Source organism: Siphateles boraxobius, unplaced genomic scaffold (genome assembly GCF_051911475.1).
Source record: "Siphateles boraxobius isolate OS27281-9 unplaced genomic scaffold, OSU_SipBor_1 86, whole genome shotgun sequence".
In the NCBI taxonomy this organism is placed as follows: Eukaryota; Metazoa; Chordata; class Actinopteri; order Cypriniformes; family Leuciscidae; genus Siphateles; species Siphateles boraxobius.
The window spans coordinates 3,821,985-3,846,481 of record NW_027509215.1 but is presented as its reverse complement, the minus strand read 5'-3'; the positions used below and the strand labels follow the sequence as shown (position 1 = coordinate 3,846,481).

Sequence of the window (24,497 nt, the reverse complement as noted above, 5' to 3'; positions counted from 1 at the left end):
GAAAATGAAATCGATGTAGAAATGACAACAGCCCTTGAGATTTATGATTGAACAGACTTGGCCCTAGGTTGCTGTAAATTGATCTCTTTTGCAGTTAGTAAGGGGTGAAAACTGGAATCAAATGTTAGCGTCTTTGACAGCACGCATGATTCAGAGAGGCTGTTGTATAATGTTTATAATAAATATTGTCACATTTTACACTGTTACAGCCTTTAGTCTTTCTAATCTTACATAAATAGTTGCACGCACACACACACACACACACACACACACACACACACACACACACACACACAAACACACACAAACACACACACACACACACACACACACAAACACACACACACACACACACACACACACAAACACACACACACACACACACACACACACACACACACACACACACACACACACACACACACACACACACACACACACACACACACACACACACACACACACACACACACTAGGTATAATCCACTGTCACTGCTTAATGTCCTGCCAAGCATAATTCATGCTGGGAAACACACACTGACCAGATCTCCTCCCTGTGCAACAGCACTTGGGAAATAATCACAGTTCAAGCATTCTCACCACAAACACACTACATTATGTGTGTGTGAGAGAGTGTGTTTGTACACACACACAGGATTCCTGGAGGTGAGCTGGCAGAGACATGCTTTAAACCCCAAAATTGGCACTTATGAACTCCAGAACAACAGAGACACTGACTTTTTTCAACTTTAAGTACCAAAGTCACCAACTGCACAAAAAAAACAGTACAAGAGACACAGAGAGAGACTATAAATATTTATTCAGCTTTCAACATTCACATTCAACAATGATTCTAGAGATTATAAAATCTTTGAAAAGTGCTATATATTATGCCTGTTCTCTATTCTACTTTTTTGTTCTGCTTGCTAATAAAACTAATCAAATGCGACATTTGGCAAGGATCATGATTGGATGCCAGACCTACACAAACCCATCTGTTGACCTTTATTATTATTATTAATATACCTCAATGTCAAGAAATGCCCTGGTCATGTTTTACATTTCAAATTCTAAATATGGAAATAAATAAATATGAATTGTATATTAATAATATTATTTTAATATAACTAAGTTAAATTTTGCATTAAGAAAATCAAGTTTTTTATTATTATTATTATTATTTGCATTAATGCATTATTTAAATTTATTTTATACTGAAATACCCATGTAGTAAGTATGATGTTTTCTTTTGTGAGAATTGCCCCATCCAAAACTGCAAAACACACACATTTAATGCAAGTAAGTGTGTGAAGGATGCTTTGATGATTGAGAAGTTGTTTATCTCTTACAGAAAGAGCTAATCAAAACAAATCTCACACCCACACACACCAATCTACAGAAAAAGCAAAAACACTGATTAAGATGCCTACACACACAGAGAGAGAGAGAAAGAATAGAGAAAGAGAGAAAGAATATCTACACTCACAGTATTCAGCAGGCTTGAGGGGTAAGTGAGAAATCCACGCGCGCACACACACACACACACACACACACACACACACACACACACACACACACACACACACACACACACACACACACACACACACACACACACACACACACACACACACACACACACACACACACACACACACACACACACACACACACACCATCTGTCTAATGCCACGGAGGTTTTAACTGTGCTGCTCTGAGATATCTAGCACAGGTTTGTTGGGCAAGCAAGCCACCCTCTTAGGAAAAAAGGTTCTATATAGAACCCTAGGGTTCTTGACTCAATTTGTAAGAAGCCTTTATGCCAGTTCTAAATGGGAAATTTCTTAAATGATTGCAAAAAAATTATTTAATTTTTTTTTATTTAATTTTTTTTTCCATAGTGATTAAGTATGTTTACAAGCTGTGTAATTCATCAAATTTGATCAAAAAAAAATTTGCATTAAAACGAATTATAACAATCAACTAATTCCGTAACATGATCCTTTTTCCAAAGAACATTTTCTTAAAAGAGTGGCATCATTTTTTCAACAAACGATTCTTCTCAACCTCATGATGAGAAGTGTAATGTAAAGAGACCCTTTTGTATCATGTGACATGACTGAGTTTCCAGACAGTAACTCACCGTCAAAGCTCTTGAACTGGCCACTGAGAGAGCTCTGTAAGGTGCGTCCAGACTCCTTCACCTGTGTCTCAAACTCTCTTCTGCTCAGGTTCAGGAGGTTCTCCTCCATACCGGACGTGCAGCAGGTGTGACCCTGAGGACAGACCCGCAGGTGCTCACCTGAGAGAGACACAATTAACAACATCATCAGGACTGTCAGTAGAAGTGCATTTAACTTTATCCATCCATCCATCCATCCATCCATTCATCATATAACCCATAATATTTCAGTGGCTTGAGCCCCTGCCCCTTTAATCGCTATTAGTATATGTGCAGTGCTACCCCCCGGAATGCGATTTTATCCGCTAAATAAGATTTTATTTTATTTTTCTCTTATGGTCACCAAGGCCTCAAAAATACAGTGAAAACAGTAATATTGGGAAAAAAATTATGATTACAATTTAAAATAACTCTTTTCTATTTAAATACATTTTAAAATGCAATGTATTCCCATGATCCTTCAGAAATAATTCTAATATGCTGATTTGCTGCTCAAGAAACATTTTTGAGGAAACTGTTCTAGATTTTTTCAGGATTGTTTGATGAATAGAAAGTTCAAAATTCAAAAAGAAAAATCAATATATATATATATATATATATATATATATATTTGTACTTTGTACCATACATCATATACATATATATATTATTGCTGTCAATTGATTAAAAAAATCGAATTAATCACACATTTTTCTGTAACGAATGCACCTAACATTTTAATATATTTTTATATTGTGATACCGGTATTTTCACATTTAATATCCAAATTAATGTAGAAATAACAAAAAATGATTTTGTGTGTTAGTATATTTTAAATATTTCATCTAACAGGAAATATCCAGAAATTGAATGAAACTGACGTAAATTAAACTTTATGTAACTCATTTAAGATGAGGATACGCATTTTGGCATAATTGTGTGTTTTTTGTCCATTCAAATGCAAAAGAGAACTCAATATGATTTGAATGTGTCTGTGATTGACAACTGAACATCACAGCACGGTTATATAATGGAGTACAAATGATTTTAAAGATGGGAAGGAGGGGGCTGAACAGTAATTAAAAGTTTCCACTCAATCGACTGGTGTTCACCCCTGTGTTATTGTTTTATAGAACTGATGACCTGCTCAGTCGATATAAAAATTCTCTCTTTCCAGTTTTCAATTTTCAATGTTCTCTATTAACAGTTTGCATCACAGTTGCATACAAAAAAAAGTATAAAATAAATATAATAGTAAAATTAAAAAAAAAGAATTATTATCATTTTTATTATTATTATTATTATTATTATTATTATTATTATTATTATTATTATTATTATTATTATTATTATTATATTAACAACAATAAAACAAATAATAATACACTTAATTATTATATTGCTATTTTTTGTTATTTAATGATAAATAATAAATTCTTGGAAGACCAATTATTAATATTCCCTCTGACTAAGCTCTCATGGATCAGTCAAATGCTTGTGGTTGCAGACCTTCTATTATTATTCTGATGTTTTAACATTTTTATAAATTAGAAAGCCACATCATTCTTATTTATTGCCATCTCGGGCCATAAAGATGTGTGTATTCATGTGTTAGTTTGTATATCTTGAGGGATACATTAGTGTCAAATAAAGCAAGTGTCTACCTGTGACTTGTGTATCTGAGCATGTGTGTGTTTGTCAGCGGGTGAGAGTACACACTGTCAGAGACAGGGTTTTTTTTTTCTAAAGAGCTGGGCTGTCAGCCATTTCTATCCTAAGCCTATTCTCCAATCCAAGGACAGAGGAAGAGAGAAGTTTATTTCCCACTCACATATAAAAGCACACTGCAAACAGATGGAATTTAATGTGATCTTATCTGAGCTTAATGTTACTGCTCAAGAAGGTTTACAGGCCCTTGAACAGCATAGCACTTGATTAAACCCTCACAACGAATGTGTTTGGCCTCCAACATCCAGTGCAACACATTCAAAACAGAAACCAAGGAAACGGACAAAATGTGTTTCTGTGAACCATGGCTGGTAAGGAAAAAATTAGAAATGGGGATGTGATTCATTGTCATTTATTTTGTGAGGCTGTGGAAAGATGACAGTGGCTTCAGTAGTCAGAAAGAGGATACAGATTCTCATTTATTCCACACACGCACACGCACACACACACACGCACGCACGCACGCACGCACGCACGCACGCACACACACACACACACACACACACACACACACACACACACACACACACACACACACACACACACACACACACACACACACACAAAATAAAAATAAATTATATATATATATATATATATATATATATATATACAACCCAAATTCAGAAAAAGTTGGGGCATTTTGTAAAATGCATTAAAATCAAGAATCTGTGATTTGTTAATTCTATTTAAACTTTTTTTAACTGACAAAAGTACAAATAAAGGTTTTCCAATGTTTTCACTGACCAACGTAATTGTATTTTGTAAATATGAACAAATTTTGATTTTGATGGCTGCAACACACCCCAAAAAAGTTGGGACAGAGACAAAATAAAAGTGAAAAGATTATCCAAATTAGATTATCCAACTCTTTTGAAACAGTCCACAATGAGCAGGTGAATTGGTAATAGTTGAGGGTATCATGTTTGGGTGTAAAAGTGCTTCTCAGTCTTTTTAAGCAAAGATGGGTCATGGCTCATCACTTTGTGCCAAATATCATGAGAGAATTGTCAAACAATTAAAAAAAATCACTTTTCTGTGAAGATGTCTTTTATCATCTTCCATACATCATATTGTCACAAGATTCAGGGAATCCAGAGAAATCTCAGTCTGTGTAGGGTAAGGCAGTAGACCTCTTTTGAATGTGCGTGACCTTTGAGCCTTCAGATGGCATTGCACAAGATACCATCATGCTAATCCGTTAAATACAGCCACATGTGCTCAGGAGTAATTTGGAAAACCATTTTCACTGAACACAGTCTGACTCTGCATTAAGAAATGCCACTTGAATCTCTGTTACGCAAGGAGAATGCTTTACATCAGTTCTATGTGGAGATGCCGGCGAGTTCTCTGGTCCTGAGCTTATCTCAGATGGTCTAGAAGACAGTGGGAATGTGTGCTGTGGTCAGATGAGTCCATGTTCCAGCTTGTTTTTGGAAAAAAATGGACACCGAGTTCTCAGTCCCAACAATGAAAGGGACCAACCAGACTTTCACCAGCGACAGGTGCAAAAGCAAACACCTGTGCTGGTATTGAGGTGCATCATTGCAAACGGTATGGGTAACTTGCATTATTGTGAAGGTACCATTGACATGGAGGCATGTATTTGGATTGCACAGAGACATAAACTGCAATCAAGATTACATCTTTCCTGGGAAGCAAGACAATGCCAGGCCTCATTCTGCACATGCTAAAACTGAGTGGTTTCTAGACACTCTGCACCATAGAAGGTTTGGTGTTCTATGGTTCTAAGGTTTGGCCTGTTTACAGCAGTCCAGATATGTCTCTTATGGAAAACGTATGACCCATCATGAAAGGAGAATCAGGCAATGATGACCACAGACTGTTGAGCGGCTGTCTTGTATCAGACAAGATTGGGCAAATATTCCACTAGCAAAACTCCAACAATTAGTATACTTAACTCCCAAATGATTAAAAAGTGTAATTAAAAGGAAATGTGATGTGACACAGTGGTAAACATGTCTCTGTCCCAACTTTTTTGGGGTGTGTTGCAGCCATCAAAATCAAAATTTGTTCATATTTACAAAATACAATTACGTTGGTCAGTGAAAACATTGGAAAACCTTTCTTTGTAGTTTTGTCAGTTAAAAAAAGTTTAAATAGAATTAACAAATCACAGATTCTTGATTTTAATGCATTTTACAAAATGTCCCAACTTTTTCTGATTTGGGGTTGTGTATATAGAATGCCCACATGTGATTGTTTTGTTCACACACACACAGACACACACACACACACACACACACACACACACACACACACACACACACACACACACACACACACTCACACACACACACACACATACACACACACACACACACACACACACACACACACACACACACACACGTTAGTTTACGGTGTAGGAAGCCTCAGGACACGCAGAGCTGATGTTGTTATGGCAATGGGCATTTTTGCTTTCGACGCGCATGCTGTACGCGGTTAACCAATCACAACAGACTGGGCTGTCTGGCCAATCAGAGCAGAGTAGCTCGCGGAAAGGAGGGATTTAGAGAGAATTGATTTATCTGACGAGTCGTTTGAGAATCATTGAAAATGTGGTGATGTGCAAATGTATATTATGAGAAAATTAAACAGTTTTTTGACCTTTGATGCATGTAAACCTGTTGTAAGAGGAGACTCCAAAACAACATTAGGAAACTTTAAAATAGCATAATAGGGGCACTTTAATCAATTGCTTGTTTAAATAGATACATTATGTTAATGCACTATAAACTCAAACTGAGCTAGTTATTATCATTTATCTTTTAATTCTTTACCTAACAGACTAGTTACACAGAGGTGTCAAGCTATTTTTTGTGATCTTTTGGTGGCTGATATTCAGTGTTTTTGGGCGTAACAACCCCTAGTCGATTCTGACTCAGGGTGTGCTTGCTAAATTACCCCCTTAGAGATCAATAAATCACATCTCTCTGTAAAGTGAGCTGAGCTGGGCTGGAGTTCTTTTCCGCCTCGATAAATTAGAGTTAATTTAAAATAGATTACTTTGTAGGTAAAACTGGACACATATAAACATCTTCTCGTTTCTGCCCAGAGAGATACCTTATATGACCCCTAATAAAAGCATTTAAAATAGTGAGTAAAGCCAATGCTATTTCCCTCTAAGGTCTCTCATGGTCCACTAACAAACACACATGCACACACACACACACACACACACACACACACACACACACACACACTCACACACACACACACACACACACACACAGCCACACACACACACAGACACAGACACACACACACACACACACACACACACACACACACACACACACACACACACACACACACACACACACACACACACACACACACACAGTAAGATAGGAGATTGAAGAAGGACCAATTCACAGACCATTTACTTATCTGAGAACTCTAGGGAGGAAAACTCCTATTAGGATCCAATTAGACCACAGAATGAGAATCTAAAAAAACTCTAACTCTCAGATAAAGCATCAAATTAACACACACAGTCAGCCTGTATGTGTAGCAGTAACTATAGCATCACCACATTCAAAAGGAAGTGATTATGGATATCTATCTTAAAGAAACCTCTTGGAACATTTGTAATATGAGATTCCCAGAATACATTTCCTCAATGCCTTTTAAGCATGTGAATGGACATTACCGTTCAGAAGTTTGAGGTTGCAAAAGTCCGCAAATAGACCGCAAAAGTAAACAAGTCGCTTTATGTCAACGCTCTAAAATAAACCTTTATCAACCTTTACCAGACCCTGATGGAATTTACATAACTCTTTACTCACAAAACATGCACATACATTAACAAGCAATCATATTACTCTTTTTTGTTTAAACATCTGAGATAGTTTGAGCAATTTGGCCAGAGAAGATATGTCCCTCCTATACTTTACATGGTCGCTACGCTTAGTACAATCTTTAGATACCCACTAAGCACAAGCCTTCCTATGTTACTGTAATCCTTTTCACCACCACCAGCCATCCAAACAGTTTTTATTTCATAGTAAACACAGTTATTACCTTTTATTTCACGTTTACTTCACGGTATTGCTAAAAGTGCATGCATAGACAGTTAGCCTAGCAATTAGCCTATCAACACATTCTGAGGAAGCTGCTTAATGATGTTACAAAGCAGAGAAACAAACAGGCGTTGTCCAATTTTCTGTTTCTAAATGTAAAGTGGGTTGTTTTCAATCTATAAGGGAGACATGTCAGCAATAATTTTAATTTCAGCACATTATTTAGCTGAGATTGCAGGAACATTATGATTAAGGTTAATTCATGCTATAGAAAAAGTGTGTGTGAAAAATCAGATGACATGATGTCAAACTTTGAAAACATCCCATTTATTCCTCACATACAGAAGAGTGCGAGTTAGCAGCAGGGACACTTTATCTGAGTGATTTGATATGAAACATTTACCACGCTAGTTCTTCACCACCCAATCAATACAACACAAGAGCTCTCATCCTAAAACACTTTTCTGAGGTATTTGATAAATGAGTTTGCCAGTGGCGTGCATTTCTCCTAACGATCCACTGAAAACAACGATGATTGTGAAGCTCTGTCTTGCATTAATGAGAGCACTTGAATTCCGGGATAGATAGGAGGCATCCTATGATAGCATCCCTCATTCACATACACAAGCATCCTAGCTATTGGCATTGCAACAAACCCTTACACAGAAGTAATCTGGCTGTATCATGGTAAAATGGTGGTAAGAGTAATGCACTATACCGTTCAAAAGTTTGGGGTCGGTAGGATTTTTTAAATAAGTCTCTTATGCTCAACAAGGCTGCATTTATTTGATCAAAAATACAGTAAATACAGTAATGTTATGAAATATTATTACAATTTAAAATAACTGCTATATATTTTAACTACAATTTAGTCCTGTGATGCAAAGCTGAATTTCCAGCATCATTTCTCTAGTCTTCACTGTCACACAATCCTTCTGAAATCATTCTAATACGCTAATTTGCTGTTCAAGAAACATTATTATTTTTATTATCAATGATGAAAACAGTATGATTTTTTTAAGGATTATTTGATGAATAGAAAGTTTAAAAAACATTTATTTGATATCAAAATCTTTTGTAACATTATAAAAGTATTTTGAACAATTTATTGCATCCTATACTGTAGGTGAATAAAAGTATTTATTTAAAAAAAACAACTTTCAAACAGCATATTCAGTTTTTACAACTTCTGAATGGCTGTCAATCCATCACAAATGTACAAATGTACAAAAAAAGCACTTGTTCTCGAATCAGCTAATCTCAGACTTGAATATGCATCTCAGAAATTATGAAATCTTATCAGAGCTCAGTAATACATCATAGTGTTCTGGTTTATTAATGTCACTTGCATCAGATGAGGAAGTAGAGATAGCATAGGAAGTTGAAAGAACCATTCTAGTGATTTGCCTCGTTAAATAAATCCCAGACAGAAATCCCACCCACACACCATTCCTGTCACACAGAGAGAGTTATCCGGAACATGACGGATTACAGCGCGTTTCTGAAATGAAACCTGAACAGACACACACACACACACACACACACAGTGGCGTTCACTATCACTGAGCTGTATAGCGTTGTAAGCAGAGAGACAGGACAGATGATCCGGTGTGTAAAACTAAACACAGGATTATCACTGTAACATCTTCCTGTCTCCCGCTGGATCAGTTTATTTCACTGTGATTATTTCCTACTAATTCAACCAATGCAGTCATGGGGTTTTTGAATGTCATTTTGGCACATGTTTGCAGTGTTTTAGCACCCAATTCACAAAAATATATTATGCAAATAGAGGTTGATGCAAACAGGCCCCCCAAATTACTGCTTGACCATGCAGATTATGACAGTCTTTTATTGTAAATCATTCGATGAATTGCTGCTGAACAGTTTAGGGGTGGACACCCCGCTCACAATTGCGGTCTCTTTTTGTTTGACAAGAATTGTGTTTAATTAGACGTAGAACCATCTCTTTACAACCACACACAGGAGACCTTTCAGGAGCGCACTCTAAAAAGCACAGATTAGGTAGACGGAGATTGAGTGAACAGCGAAGAGTAGCTATACGAGATAGTGGAACAGTTCATACAACATGAATTAATATGGAGGCGATTAAATCAGCGTCAAAAAAAAACTTTGAATGCATTTAGCCTAGTATGTTATATGTTATATTGTACATAATATTTGTTATGCATCACATTTAAGAACATGGCTCTCAATTTCAAATGTATGGATTAAAATATACTGCTATGTGTCCTCACAATATAAGGCACAAATTGATATGAACATTTTCGGCAATAATTGAATGCACAAAAAAAGTGTGAGAAATGCATTTGTACTAGAAAATTGGCGCCAACTTTGCTTTAGTTTGTAAAGTACACCTGAAAATGAATCACATTTAAATGTGCATAAGATAAATAATTTTACATTCTGGCATTCATATGCAGCCGGTGTGATGACAAATCAGGTCCTCCCTCAAATTTGGGTCTATGTTAGGACCTCAAGCCATCACATTGGCTCCAATATTTGTTTGTTTAAAGCTACTTATTTAAGCGCCTGATTACAATTCCAACAAAATCATGTTATGATAAAAGCTATTTGAACTACGTTATGATGACAATTTATGTCTATAGTTAGCTTATGTACTAGCATAGCATACAGATACCCGATTAGCATGTGATGAACTAGCTGTCCTTATTCATTGAAAATATTCCCCTCTGCTGTTGCTCTCAAATCAAATATGTGCTGTTTGGTGTGTAAGTGATGGTTATGAATCATGAGTTGTGATCAACATGATCATTATTTCATGTCACTGACATCCAACCTGTGCAATAGCCACCTATTTAATACAAAAGTAATGACAGAGTGGAACATGTTCAGTTTAGTCGCTGCTGAAAGAAAAAGAAAAACTCTTTCCCGTCACTTTTTGCTGTTTCAGCTCAATAAAAAACAGGACTACATGGCACTGAGAGGAGGCTTTGTTAAACAGACAGGTAATGCTGAGATGACATTCAGATGAGCAAGTTTTGCAAAGAGGAATCTGGATTTCTGATCCGCTCGTCTGCATCTGTCTCCCCCGACTACAATCACTGGCAAAAATGACTGTAGCAGAGCTGACTGGAAAGTTTTTCACACGCAGCCTCATCAGCAGGCATTTATTGGTGTAAATGAGAGATTTGAGAAAGGAATGCGAAAAAAATCTGAAAGTTGAGAAAACGGGGGGGGGGATATGGCGTAATTCAACACTGCATGATGATATGAAAGTCATTCATTTACAAATTTTCCTATAAAGAAACAAACTGAGGGATTTTCACAAAAAACTGCATGACTTTACATTTTCCTACATGTTCAGATTTCCCTCCCTAAAACAACCAAAAAAAAAAAAATCAAAATTAACCAAAAGACATTTGCTTTTGATACTTTATTTGAACCAATTATTATTGCCTCATTATTATTATATATGCAGTCTAAGTCAATTTTAAGGCTATTGTTCACTTAGGTCGGTTTTTATTACCACAAAAAAAATATTATCCGATTATTAATCGCCAAAATAATCCACCAATTACCAAAATAATTGTTACAGTGACAGCCCTAGATTAGTTAAAACATTTCAAAATGCAGCTGCATTGTTTTGCATTTTGTGACTTTCAGTCGAATAAAAGATTACAGATGTACATTTCGTCAATTAATATTACTTAAAAGTAGTGTTAAAATATAATTTTGCCTCGTTCTCGTGAAACCACAAGCTATCGTGTATCGTCTCGTGAGCTAAGTGTATCGTCACACCCCTAATAAAAACGTAATATCCCAAAAACAAAATTGTGGGCAGTAAAAATGCTGATTTCTGAATGGTGAGCAAAAAAGTTATTGTCAAGCCATGGTTCCAGCGCACGCGAGTTCCCATGTCTAAGTGACTACGTTATGGAGAAGTGCATATTAATTATATAGTTAAAAAAATGTTTAACGAAATGAATTAAACTGAAAAGTAATGTGCATTACTATTTTTTTTTAAGTAGGCCTAACTCAAAAATGAATGTTTACATTTATATAGTACTGCTTTACTCATTACATCCAAAAAGTAATAATGAATATTACTTGCAATGCGTTACCCCCAATGCTGTGGTAGAGCACTCTTTGCTTATAGCAGATGGAGTCCTGGCTGCTAACTATGAGCTATCTTTACTGCAGGAGGATATTAGTGAATGTGAACTAAGAACCAGCTGGGCTCTGTGGCCCGTGGTGCAGTGCGTTCTGTTCCCTGTGGGAGAGTTCCTCAGGGACACTGACATGGATCTAAATCAGTGAATCCACTCACTTGTCAGGCTGACTGCCACCATGCAGGTGAGCATCAGCGCCCTACATCTGCATGCTAACCTGCTTTCGAGTCTGTATGTTGATTCGCTTCTCATTCCTGTTGTCCCAGTTTCTGAATGAATCAGTGAGTCATAAATGCATTGGGACTAGGAGAATTACAGCGCAATTGGTGTGTCTAAGATGGCCTAAAAGGTTTACAGAGCACAATTTTTGTAGCATTATATTGGACTATTTTTATTGAATAGTCAAGGTTTCTTGCACAAATAAAACAGATTTTCAATATTTTCAGCTCTCCTGTTGATTTAACAGGCGGTTTTTATAACAAAGAGGTGAAAGGGCTGTTTAGTGGCTGAAAATTTTTTCAAGAAAAGACTCAGTTCTTGACCTGATCTACATATGGGCTTTGCTTAATCCGTTCCGTCTGCTTTTGTTTTAACATTCATTATGGACACAGTCTGCTGGAAAAGTCAATCCCCTCTGTATCTTGGTATTTTGACAGCATGGGATATTTTGAGTAACCCCAGAGTGCAGTCTGGACGATGGGGCGGGGCGACCGTCCACACCCAATTTTATTGGCTTATAATACAGCAATCTTACTGGCGTAGACGCTTGAGGCATGAGCATGCGCATTCCTTTATGTACAAGTTTATGGTACGTGTTTATGAATGATCTACGACGCTGTTTGGCCGTACTATAGAAATATTAAGTGATAACCATGGCGATTTCAGTAACAATCAATTGGATAAACTTTTGGTTTTGATGAACTTACGAATCAAGTTAGATGAAGTTACTGTCAAAATGTATTCATATAGCGCTCAATTCACATCGTTTCAAAGCAGCTTTACAAAAAATTAATCTTATAAGCTTTAGGCCTAATATTGAGCAGTTTTATGGCTTGGTGATATCACAAAATATGTTGCTGATAAATGATACACTGTTTGAGATTTAGCCTAGCAATACTATTATATTAATTTACCCTTCAGATAATTCAGTGTCACTTTTAGTGGGCAGTGAGCATGCCTGCATGAAATTACTAGCATATCAAAGGAGAGATAGTTTCTATATAGGCTGATTTAGACAATATTGTTCCACATTTCATGCAGGGCTCCGTAATTTTACATAATTCGTTTATGCTTCTTCGTTTTGCCAATAGGATCAGTAAATAAACACAAACTCGGATTTTTACACAAATTATGGTAATTCACTGTATTTCAATAAAACTTTTGTTTTATTTTATTTTAAAGCAAAACCACGGTGAAAAACAAGACAATAGGCTACCAAATAGCATACAAGCCCTGGCCATTGGGTTTTGTGCGTACAATGGGAATAAAAACCTTGCAGTGCTGAAATGTAAAAATAAATAAATAAATATTATTTTTTTTACTAAAACAGATATTATTATGTCGATCTATATTAAATATTATAATTTATGTGCTCAAGAGCGTATTTAAGCAATAGGCCTAGATGTTCATATCACTGGGTATTTTATTTATTTTATTATATTATAATTGCACAGATTTACAGCAGTGTTTTTTTTTTTATGGTTATGCAGCTAGCCTATATGTGAGTGTTAATATTTGAAACCATTTTTATTCCGTAGCCTACATATACACAGATTAAAACATGAACACGCAATGCGGGGGTGGATGAATAAATAATTGGATTTTTTATATGCCTGATGTCACAGTTACAGATAGTTGTATATGTTAACCGGTTGACACTTATTAGAAAACATGAATCTTTAAAAACTATAACATAGGGCTTTAAAGAACCAATATATAGGCCCTCATATTGTATTAACAGGTAGCATAATAACAAGGAAACATGAGTTTGCTATTAAACATTTTATTTGCACTTTGTATCAAATAATGCAAGCATTGGACAACAAATGTCGTTAAAAAAATGACAACAAAAAACGGTCGTGCTTTAGAATTTAAAATCAGCTGCTTAAATTCGTTTGTGCTGATCCACCGATCCTGCTAGAAATATGAAGAAGCCAAGTGAATGACACGCTAATGTAAAACATCTCCCTGAAGTACAGGTGCTGTCACCAAGCCTTCGTTTTTAAACAATAACTTCATCTATTCTGTATCTTAAGTACAATAAAACATTAGCCAATAGATCTTAACTAAAAGTGTCATGGTAAACCGATACGATTAAAGTTAGCATTTAATATTTCTTTAATACAGCCAAATCATTCACAAAATCATACATAAAGGAATGCGCATGCTCAGACCTGAATCGTCTACACCAATAAGATTGCGGTATTATAAAGCGATTAAATTGGGTTTGTGTCACCTCACCCTATCGTCCAGACTGCACTCTGGGGTACTTGGATATTTTGGACTTTTATAATTTGGTGTGTGTGTGTGTGTGTGTGTGTGTGTGTGTGTGTGTGTGTGTGTGTGTGTGTGTGTGTGTGTGTGTGTGTGTGTGTGTGTGTGTGTCCTATCAAGGGAGAATAAAATGCTATATGAAACTTAAAATAAATGTTAAATGTTTGACTTCGTTTAAACTTCGTTTTAAATATATAGATAAAAATGCAGATCATTTATGAAATGTATTTATAATTAGTGATATAGTCAATATAATAATATAGAATAATAAACATTATTATTATTAAATAATAATAAAATATACATTATCTGGATATATAATCTGAAATTTTATTAGATAAAAAAAAAATTCTAATAACAACAATAATAAATAATAATAATTAACAATAATTTGTCAATCTTATAATTAACCAATCATTTATATTTTAAAATGTAAAATTATATACAGATGTCATTTTTTAATTTTCGAATATTTATACATCAATTATTTATAAATGAATAATTAGAAAATACACTGCTAATTTGGAATGGCTATCTATGGAGAACAAATCTGGCATATTCTATAATGAAACTTATTAGTATAGAATGTGACAATAACTTGATTGAAATATAAATATTATACATACATGTGTGTACTATACAAGCACATTACGCAAATGAATAAACAGTGGGTTGTAAGAACAAAACACAGGGTTTACGTTCAAATAAAGCATGCTGAAGTGTGAATTCGCCTCTAAGTGTGTTTGAAATGAGACGGCACTAGTCAAAAAACTTTCTGCACACTCTGTAAACCCTAGAGCAGCTGTCCATGAATCAGCAGACACTGTGGTCCCTTCGTGAAATAAGGGCACAAAAACACAATTCAGCTGTCTTTCTGTTCTTCACTCTTTCAACACAACACCCACATCAGTCACCAGCAACTGATGAATCACACGCATTCACAGCTTTGTGTTTGTCTGGAATATCTCAGCTGGATCAGAGCAAGTGCAAAACTCTGCATCAGTCTGTCTGTTCCCCTCTCTCTCTCTCTCTCTCTCTCTCTCTCTCTCTCTCTCTCTCTCTCTCTCTCTCTCTCTCTCTCTCTCTCTCTCTCTCTCTCTCTCTCTCTCTCTCTCTCTCTCTCTCTCTCTCTCTCTCTCTGAAATTTGTCAGCCCTTACTCAAGAGAGCAGATTCGCAGTCACCCCACATGTCGACAGCTCGCTTCACTATGACTGTGTTTGAACTAAGAAATAGACTGAGACTTTAGTGGAAGAAAAGCACTGCAATGAGCAAATGAGCAAATCTGACACCCACGGAGATAACTTGAAAGGAAAATTAAATTAAATAATTTTAATGAGAATATATCTCAGTTATTTCTCTTAAACAGTGATGAGAATGAATAGATGCATTTAATTAAATGTAATGTGTGAAAGGATTTTTATGATAAAAAGCTTAACAAACTACTTTTCTCAGCAAGTAGCCAAGCGGTATCGGGTGACAAGACACTACATCACTGCTTTATGCTATTGCATTGCACAAGCCAAACCAAGTTAGCAGAGACATGTTCCCTTCGCATCGATTATCACTCAGTTTTAGGTTAAGTTATGTCACTTTCCACTCCAGCTGTCCAGTCATGGAGTACAGCTCCTATCTGCTTACAGGAAAATCAGATAACATCAATGTTACTAAATACCATTTAATAATTTGGGGTCGGTAAGATTTTCTTAATGTTTTTGAAAGAAGTCTCTTATGCTCACCAATCCATTTATTTGATCAAAAATACAGTAATATTGTGAAATATTATTACAAATGAAAACAACTGTTTTATATTTCAATATATTTTAAAATGTTATTTATTTCTGGGATGGCAAAGCTGAATTATCTTCAATACCACAATCCTTTCGAAATAATTCTAACATGGTTATTTGGGGCTCAAGAAATATTTCTTATTATCGAAGTTGAAAAATGGTAAGCAGTGCTGCTAAATATATGTTTTTATTAATTTAATGCATCCTAGGTGAATACAAATGGATTGATTATATACATATATTCATAAAGTTACAAAAGAATTCTATTTTAAACGTTCTTCAAATGATTTTGATCTTTCCTGTTAAAACGTATGACCTTTGGGGTTTATATGACCCCAAACATGTATAGAGCGATTGTACAAAAAATATACATTATAATAATACAAATGATCTATCATATTTTTTTGTTTACTTCTCACCTATATATTTATGCTGTGTTTTGGGGGATATGAAGTACTTTTTTACCTATTTACTGCAAAATTCACAAATTCACACCTGTGTGTTTGTGTGCGCGCACGTGTGTGTGTGTGTGTGTGTGTGTGTGTGTGTGTGTGTGTGTGTGTGTGTGTGTGTGTGTGTGTGTGTGTGTGTGTGTGTGTGTAATCATGCTCATTCCAAATTGTTTTTTTGCTTTAGTACCACTCCAGGCCTTCATTTATGTGAGAACATTTTTAGATTCATGCTGGAATAATTGATTTTATTTGCCAATTTCAATAAAAAATGCTCTCTTGTGCAGTCACACCTGTTTGTTTGTTTGTTTGTGTGTGTCTCTCTGTGTGTATGTGATCTGTGTGTAGTCGTGTTCCTTTCATAATGCATTTGTGCTCTCATACCATACCTTCATTTATGTGTGAATTGTTTTAGATTTATGCAAAAATTATTGATTTTATTACCCAGTTTCTACAAAAATGCTCTCTATTGCAGTCACACCTCTCTCTATCTGTGTGGGTATTTTTGCCTGTGTCTGTGTGGGCGCACATGTGTGTGTGATAATGTTCATTCCACATTGCATTTGTAATTTCATCATTTATGTGTGAGAATTTTCAGATTTATGCTGGAATTATTGATTTTATTTGTCAATTTCTATAAAAATGCTTTCTATTGGAGTCACACCATGTGTGTGTGTGTTTGTGTGTGCACGTATGTGAGTGTGCAAGTGATCATGTTCGTTCCACACTGCATTTGTGCTCTAGGACCAGGACTTCATTGTGGTATGGAAATTTCAGATTTATTTTGGATTTATGGATTTTTTTTTTTTTTTTGACAAATGAAAAATAAAAAAAACATTTTTCTTTTCCGATTTTCCCATTCATTTCAATGTGGGGTCATATTGACCCCAAAGATCATATGTGTTACTTTTGTTTTACATACCTTTAGAGCATCCAAATCAAGCCCAGTTTTGTATATAGATATGTGTGTGTATAGATAGATAATGTAGAAAAAGTGACAAAATGTTATGCTACTGAGAGGAAGAGAACCAAGTCGATTAGGGTCATATAGACATATATGTCATATACATATATGTCATATACATATCATGTAACACTGACCACTGTGGTAATATATATATATATATATATATATATATATATATATATATATACATATTTTTATAGCAGTTATTTTAAACTGTGATAATATTTTATATATTACTGTTTTCAACTGTATTTTTGATCAACAAAATGCAGCTTTGGATCATAAAAACCCTATTTTAAAAAATTGCACTGATTTCAAACTTTTGGACAGAACCGTATATAAATATATATTAAAAACAGGAACCATATTTCAAATGAGGAATAAAATTAACATAAAAGGCACAATAAAATGTAACAACAGTTGTATCACAAAGTGTGCTTATTTTAAAGCATTTTTTTCTATTTTAAGTATTAATTTATTCATTACAATTTTGGAAAAGAGAACCATATGTGAACATATACGTTAATCCATAAAGAAACATTGAGCCTCCTGGGCTTTAGAAGAGCAGCCTCTGCAATAAGATCTGCCTCTGGCCAGCAGTCAGCCTATATTCTCAAGAGCACAGATTCACAGTCGCCTCAAACCAAGAAGAACTAGACTCAACTTCAGAGGAAGAGGTTCAGAGCAGAAAGCACAGGTCAAATGAGGCAATCCTGACATTCACATATAAACGAAATCTCAAAATACACATATGTATTGTCCTCTCTCTCTCTCTCTCTTTCTCTCACACACACGCACACATACACGTACACACCTTTGTGCCCATGTGGGTGGGATACACTCCATCTCACTGATAGCCTAAGGTGAGGTCCGTGCGTGCATGCCTGCCTGCGTGTGTGTGTGTGTGTGTGTGTGTGTGTGTGTGTGTGTGTGTGTGTGTGTGTGTGTGTGTGTGTGTGTGTGTGTGTGTGTGTGTGTGTGTGTGTGTGTGTGTGTGTGTGTGTGTGTGTCAATCTCTGTGTCCTGAGGGTTACATGTCTGTTCATATGCAGAAATTTCAAGTAACATAGACTAGCCTTTGTTTCCCCAATACAGAAACAACTCCATTCCAACATTTAACACCCAGCGGGCAAGAATCAAGTTCATCCAGGAAGACTTAAAAACACTCTGGAAAACTGAAATATTCATCGTATCACCTCAGGAGATATGAATGAGAGGTGAAGGCAAATATAATTTAGCTGTCGGGACGGAGTCGTGCTGGGGTTCTGCTAGTCTACGGCACAATCACTGTGGTGTCCAACAGCGTGGGAGCACTAACTGGACAGGCTAAAGCCAAACACATCATAACACAAACCGTTATAGCTTTTCTTTCAGCTACAACATCTACAACTTAAATTAGACCTTTACATTTTATAATAAATAAAATACTTTTCAGTACAAAACCCGATGCTATCATTTTGAAGTGGGTGGTTGCGAAGGCATTGCTATAGGTGTAGCCGGTCCTACTCAACCCTCTCCGAGCGGGATTCAAATCGTGGTCTCTGGCGTGGGAGGCGGGCACTCTAACAAGGAGGTTAAAGACTGCAGCCTTTAGTGTCAGTCACTAGAGAACCTTGAGATCAGGGGAGTGAGGTTTACATGTACATCTCTTACTGGCCTACGACAGTTACATATGATTGCTAAGGTATTTTACGATATTGTTTTGTATTTAGCATATCGGTGGCATATCAACTATGTACTGCACATAAATAGCATAACAGAGTTTGTCATTAGCATGCTGCTATACTGCAATGTCCTAAAAACAAAAACAACATGCACAAATACTGGGTAGTTCATTTTCTAATTATATCAAATGATTATGTATCAATATTTTTTGGTGTTGAATGTAATATAAGTACACTACTGTTCAAAAGTTTGGGATGAGTAACATTTTTTAATGTTTACGAAAGAAGTCTCTTATACCCACCAAGGTTGCATTTTTTGAGCAAAAAACTATATAGTGAAAACTTTAATATTGTGAAAGATTTTAGTATTTTTTCTAAAAATGTATTCCTGTGATGCAAAGCTGAATTTTCCGCATCTTTACTCCAGTCTTCAGTGTCACATGATCCTTCAGAAATCATTTTAAAGGCCAAAAGACAATTCAATTAAATATAGGCATATCTATTGGGGCAAAAAATAATAATAATTTCAAAGCATAAACATCTGCTTTTCATTACATTCAGGCTACTTCAAACATTATCATTCCCAGGAAGTGATGTCACACTCCTTGTCTTTTCCAGGGTCATGCATTGTAGCCAATGACCACATTGCTCCATAACAGTGTGTCTCACCGTCACATGGGCATCTGACACAAAGGAGTCTGAGACGCAGTCATTGGACCCATGCTGCTGACTCATGTGAGGCCATAATGTGATATTTCAGCACAATGTGCGTCTTTGAGTGATATCGTAAAAGCACTGGCATGAACGCTGGCATGAAGCAATCAGGAAGCATGAGGATTAGCTCAAGAAAGATGAAAAACTCCTGGCAGAATCATCCTAGAGCATCCAGGAATTCAGTCACCCAGTTCTTTAAATTCCATTCGCCTGATGTGATTTGAGAACAACAAATGACAATTAAATAAAATTTTAAGTCAATAAACAACAGCATCCTTTACACAGTGAGAAATCAAATCTAATATTTTGATTGATTAGTCAGCTAGCATAACATTACATCACATATTAAGATGTGAATGAGAGCAGAAGTCAAGTGGGAAACTGGGCAGCATTCAGCCTGAAACGCTACTTGACTGGCAAGCCCATAGCAAGGCATCATGCCAGCCTGTCCTATCAGGCCAACACACGGGACAACACGCACTCACACAAGCACACACACAGTAAGCAAGGGTCCACAAGAGTTCATATGTCCCCGTTTCTGCCTGAGTACAATGCAATTTAAAATTTTCAAATTCCAGTAACACGCATCATTCACATTCTCTTATACCCCTTCCACACAGAGCGTTGATCCCAGAAAATTGCCATATAATCGCTAGAGTGCCTTTTGTGTGAATGCAAACACATCCCGGGATGGGGACCTAGTAACATTGCCAGGATCAGTCCTAGAACGCACCCTGTGTGAACAAAAGGCAGGACCAATGCCGTAAGGGATGTGTTGTAGTGATGACGCTGAAGCTGAGATTGTTCGCCAGCTTAGTGGAACGGTACGCAATGTGCTAGTTTATGATAAAATCAGGGAACAAAAATGCACAAGCATGGTTTTCGAGAGAGAGAAATCACAGTTCATAAGCAAACTTAGATGCTGCGGAGACATTACACGTCACATCCTGATGTCACGTGTCTTTACGGGATGTGTTTGAAAACACACACATATTCCAGAAAATCACTGGTACTCTGAATTAACCAAAATCAAACAATCCTAAAACAAATCCCGGGACACATTATTAGTGTATTTTCTGGATCTATCTCTGTGTGAAAGGAGCTTTACAGATGCCCGCCTGAACCCTTTTCCTCTTGTCCTCATTGCTCGGGTCAAATCCGGCCAGTAAGAGACCTGCTTTAAGCTTAGATAGGTATTACATACTATATACTGACATATACAGACACAAATTGACAGACACAGTGGGTTTCCAGCTAGGAAGCACGCAATGCCTCCTTCGGCCTCCACACACACTCCTGGCAGCAGCACACACTTCACTCTTCAGTTTCGGGTGACGGACAGGGACAGGGTGGCGTTGATATTAGAGCAAGGTAAATGTTTGTATGTATGTATGTATGTATATATTTATATATACAGTTATAATTGAAATGATTCAACCCCCATTGCAAATCAGGTTTATTGGCAAAATGTACAGACTTTCAGCTGTTTGGACTGAACAAATCAAACAAAAGTAATTGAAATATCTTAACACAACAAATGTTGCAAATGGTTTTCCCAAATTCAACTGAAAATGCAACTTTAATGACTTCTGCAGTCTCAAAATTATTCAGCCTCTTGAATAGAATCCCTCACAAGAGCACAAATCTTGAGCTAGAACACATGAAATATTTGAACTGGCTAGGTTTGTTGAGTGTCATGTTAGAAATATAGCTAAGTCAAAAGAATGATCCAAAAAGTTAAGAGAAGATTTAATCGCCCTTCACAAACAAGGAACAGGATACAAAAAGATAGCGAAGGCTAATGTTCCTAAAGACATCATTGGTAGCATAGTTATAAGCATACCGACTAAGCTATTAAAAGAGATGCTTCCAGAGGTCATAGATCATCTTCTTAATATCATTAATTCATCTTTCCTATTAGGATAGGAACCAACAACTTTTAAGCTGGCTATGATTAAACCGCTTCTTAAAAGAACGCAACTTGATCCTACAGAATTAGTCAATTACAGGCCGATCTCGAATCTACCTTTCCTCTCAAAGATACTAGAAAAGGCAGTATCCTCACAACTATGTTCCTTTTTAGAAAGAAATAATATCTGCGAGGATTTCCAGTCAGAATTTAGACCGTACCATAGTACTGAGACAGCTCTCATTAGAGTGACAAATGATTTGCTCTTATTATCCGATCGTGGTTGTATCTCTCTATTAGTGTTACTCGATCTTAGTGCTGCATTTGATACCATTGACCACAACATTCTTTTAAATAGACTCGAAAATTATGTTGCCATTAGTAGAATTGCATTAGCATGGTTTAAGGCATACTTAACTGACCGTTATCAGTTTGTAGCAGTAAATAAAGAGATGTCTTATCGATCACAAGTTCAGTATGGAGTACCACAAGGCTCAGTACTAGGACCATTGCTGTTCACTCTGTACATGCTACCCTTAGGAGATATCATTAGGAAGCATGGCATTAGTTTTCACTGTTATGCTGATGATACTCAGCTCTATATTTCTTCATTTCCACACGAAACTTACCAATTCACAAAATTAATGGAATGCATATCTGATATAAAAAACTGGATTAGGTAATTTCCTAATACTTAAATCTGAAAAAACAGAGATTCTAAATTTGACAAAAAACGTCCTCACGTAATAACCTATAATACTGTCTAACACTTGATGGCTGCTAAAACCTGGGTGTTCTCTTTGATACCAATCTTTAATTTGAAATCACGTTTCTAGTATTTTTTAAACCGCATTCTTCCATCTTAAAAATATATCTATATTACGTCATATGGTCTTAATGACAAATGCGGAAGAATTTTTTAATTGGATCCCTATAAAACATCATATAAATGTTAAAATATTGCTGAATACTTACAAAGCACAAAATGGTTTAGCTCCCCAGTACTTGAACGACCTCTTAATGCATTATAGTCCTTCACGTCTATTGCGATCTCAAAATCCGGCCAGTTGATAATACGTAGAATATCAAAATCGACTGCTGGCGGTAGATCCTTTTCCTATTTAGCCCCAAAACTCTGGAAGATTCTTCCTAACATTGTCCGGGAAGCAGACACACTCTGTCCTTTCAAATCTAGACTAAAAACACATCTGTTTGACCTACCATACACATAACACATTATAAAGTTCTATAATTCCCCTTCTCCTTCCCTTTACCTCTGTACAGATAAAACATTGTCAAAATAGTTCTGGTTCACATGACTACTCGGAAGCGATAAATAATTGAGTATTATACATTTTTAAGGCCAGAGAAGTAATTTGTTTAGGTCAATTTGTAAAGACTAAACGCCTGCACACTTATAAATTCAAACGCGCATACCTATAGAGTAAACACATAATACATGCATGTGCACACCGTCAGCGGTTTCACAGATTTGAGTTTTTAAAGCTTGCACAGAGTTAAAAAAAAAAAAAAATATATATATATATATATATATATATATATATATATATATATATATATATATTTTTTTTTTTTTTTTTTTTTTTAAGGCTTGCACTTTGGAATCTATTTCAAGGTTTGCATTCTCGAGCCACCGTGCACTGTTTTTGTACGAATGAGTGGGTCGGAGCACGTTAAGGGTTTTATGTTAGAACAGTGTCGTGTAAGCGGCCCCCTAAGTTAATAACTAATCATCTTTGCAAAAAAAGTGAATCAATCAAAACTAACTTTAGCTGGACAATAACTTTATTCTAGTGCTGCTGTAAAGCCAAAACAATCTCTGTTACTTTAATTTCCTATTATCACTGTAAAGCTGCTTTGAAACAGCTTTATATAGAGCTATATAAATTATATATATTATATAATGTATATAATATATATAGCTATATTAGCAGCCATATCACCCTGTAGCCCAAGACTGGTTGCCCACTGAAGCTAAGCAGGGCTGAGCCTGGTTAGTACCTGGATGGGAGACCTCCTGGGAAAACCAGGTTGCTGCTGGAAGAGGTGTTAGTGAGGCCAGCAGGTGGCGCTCACCCTGTGGTCTGTGTGGGTCCTAACGCCCCAGTATAGTGATGGGGACACTATAGTGTCAAAGAGCACCGTCCTCCGGATGAGACGTTAAACCGAGGTCCTGACTCTCTGTGGTCATTAAAAATCCCAGGATGTCCTTCGAAAAACAGTAGGGGTTTAAACCCAGCATCCTGGCCAAATTTGCCCCTTGGCCTCTGTCCATCATGGCCTCCTAATCATCCCCATATAATGATTGGCTTCATCACTGTCTCCTCTCCACCAATAAGCTGGTGTGTGGTGAGCGTTCTGGCGCAATATGGCTGCCGTCGCATCATTCAGGTGGATGTTGC

The 24,497-nt window shown here is 36.3% G+C and overlaps 1 protein-coding gene and 1 pseudogene across 1 annotated transcript in view; one reads left to right on the top strand and one right to left on the bottom strand.

Annotated features, from left to right (window-relative positions):
• The window catches only part of gpc1b (glypican 1b), a 91,796-nt gene that overhangs the window by 43,960 nt on the left and 23,339 nt on the right, over window positions 1-24,497 (bottom strand). The window contains exon 2 of the mRNA XM_077221930.1: window positions 2,144-2,302. Coding sequence (XP_077078045.1) covers window positions 2,144-2,302 — 159 coding nt within the window. The remainder of the gene's footprint in view (window positions 1-2,143; window positions 2,303-24,497) is intronic.
• Window positions 24,022-24,138, top strand: LOC143731477 (5S ribosomal RNA; annotated as a pseudogene).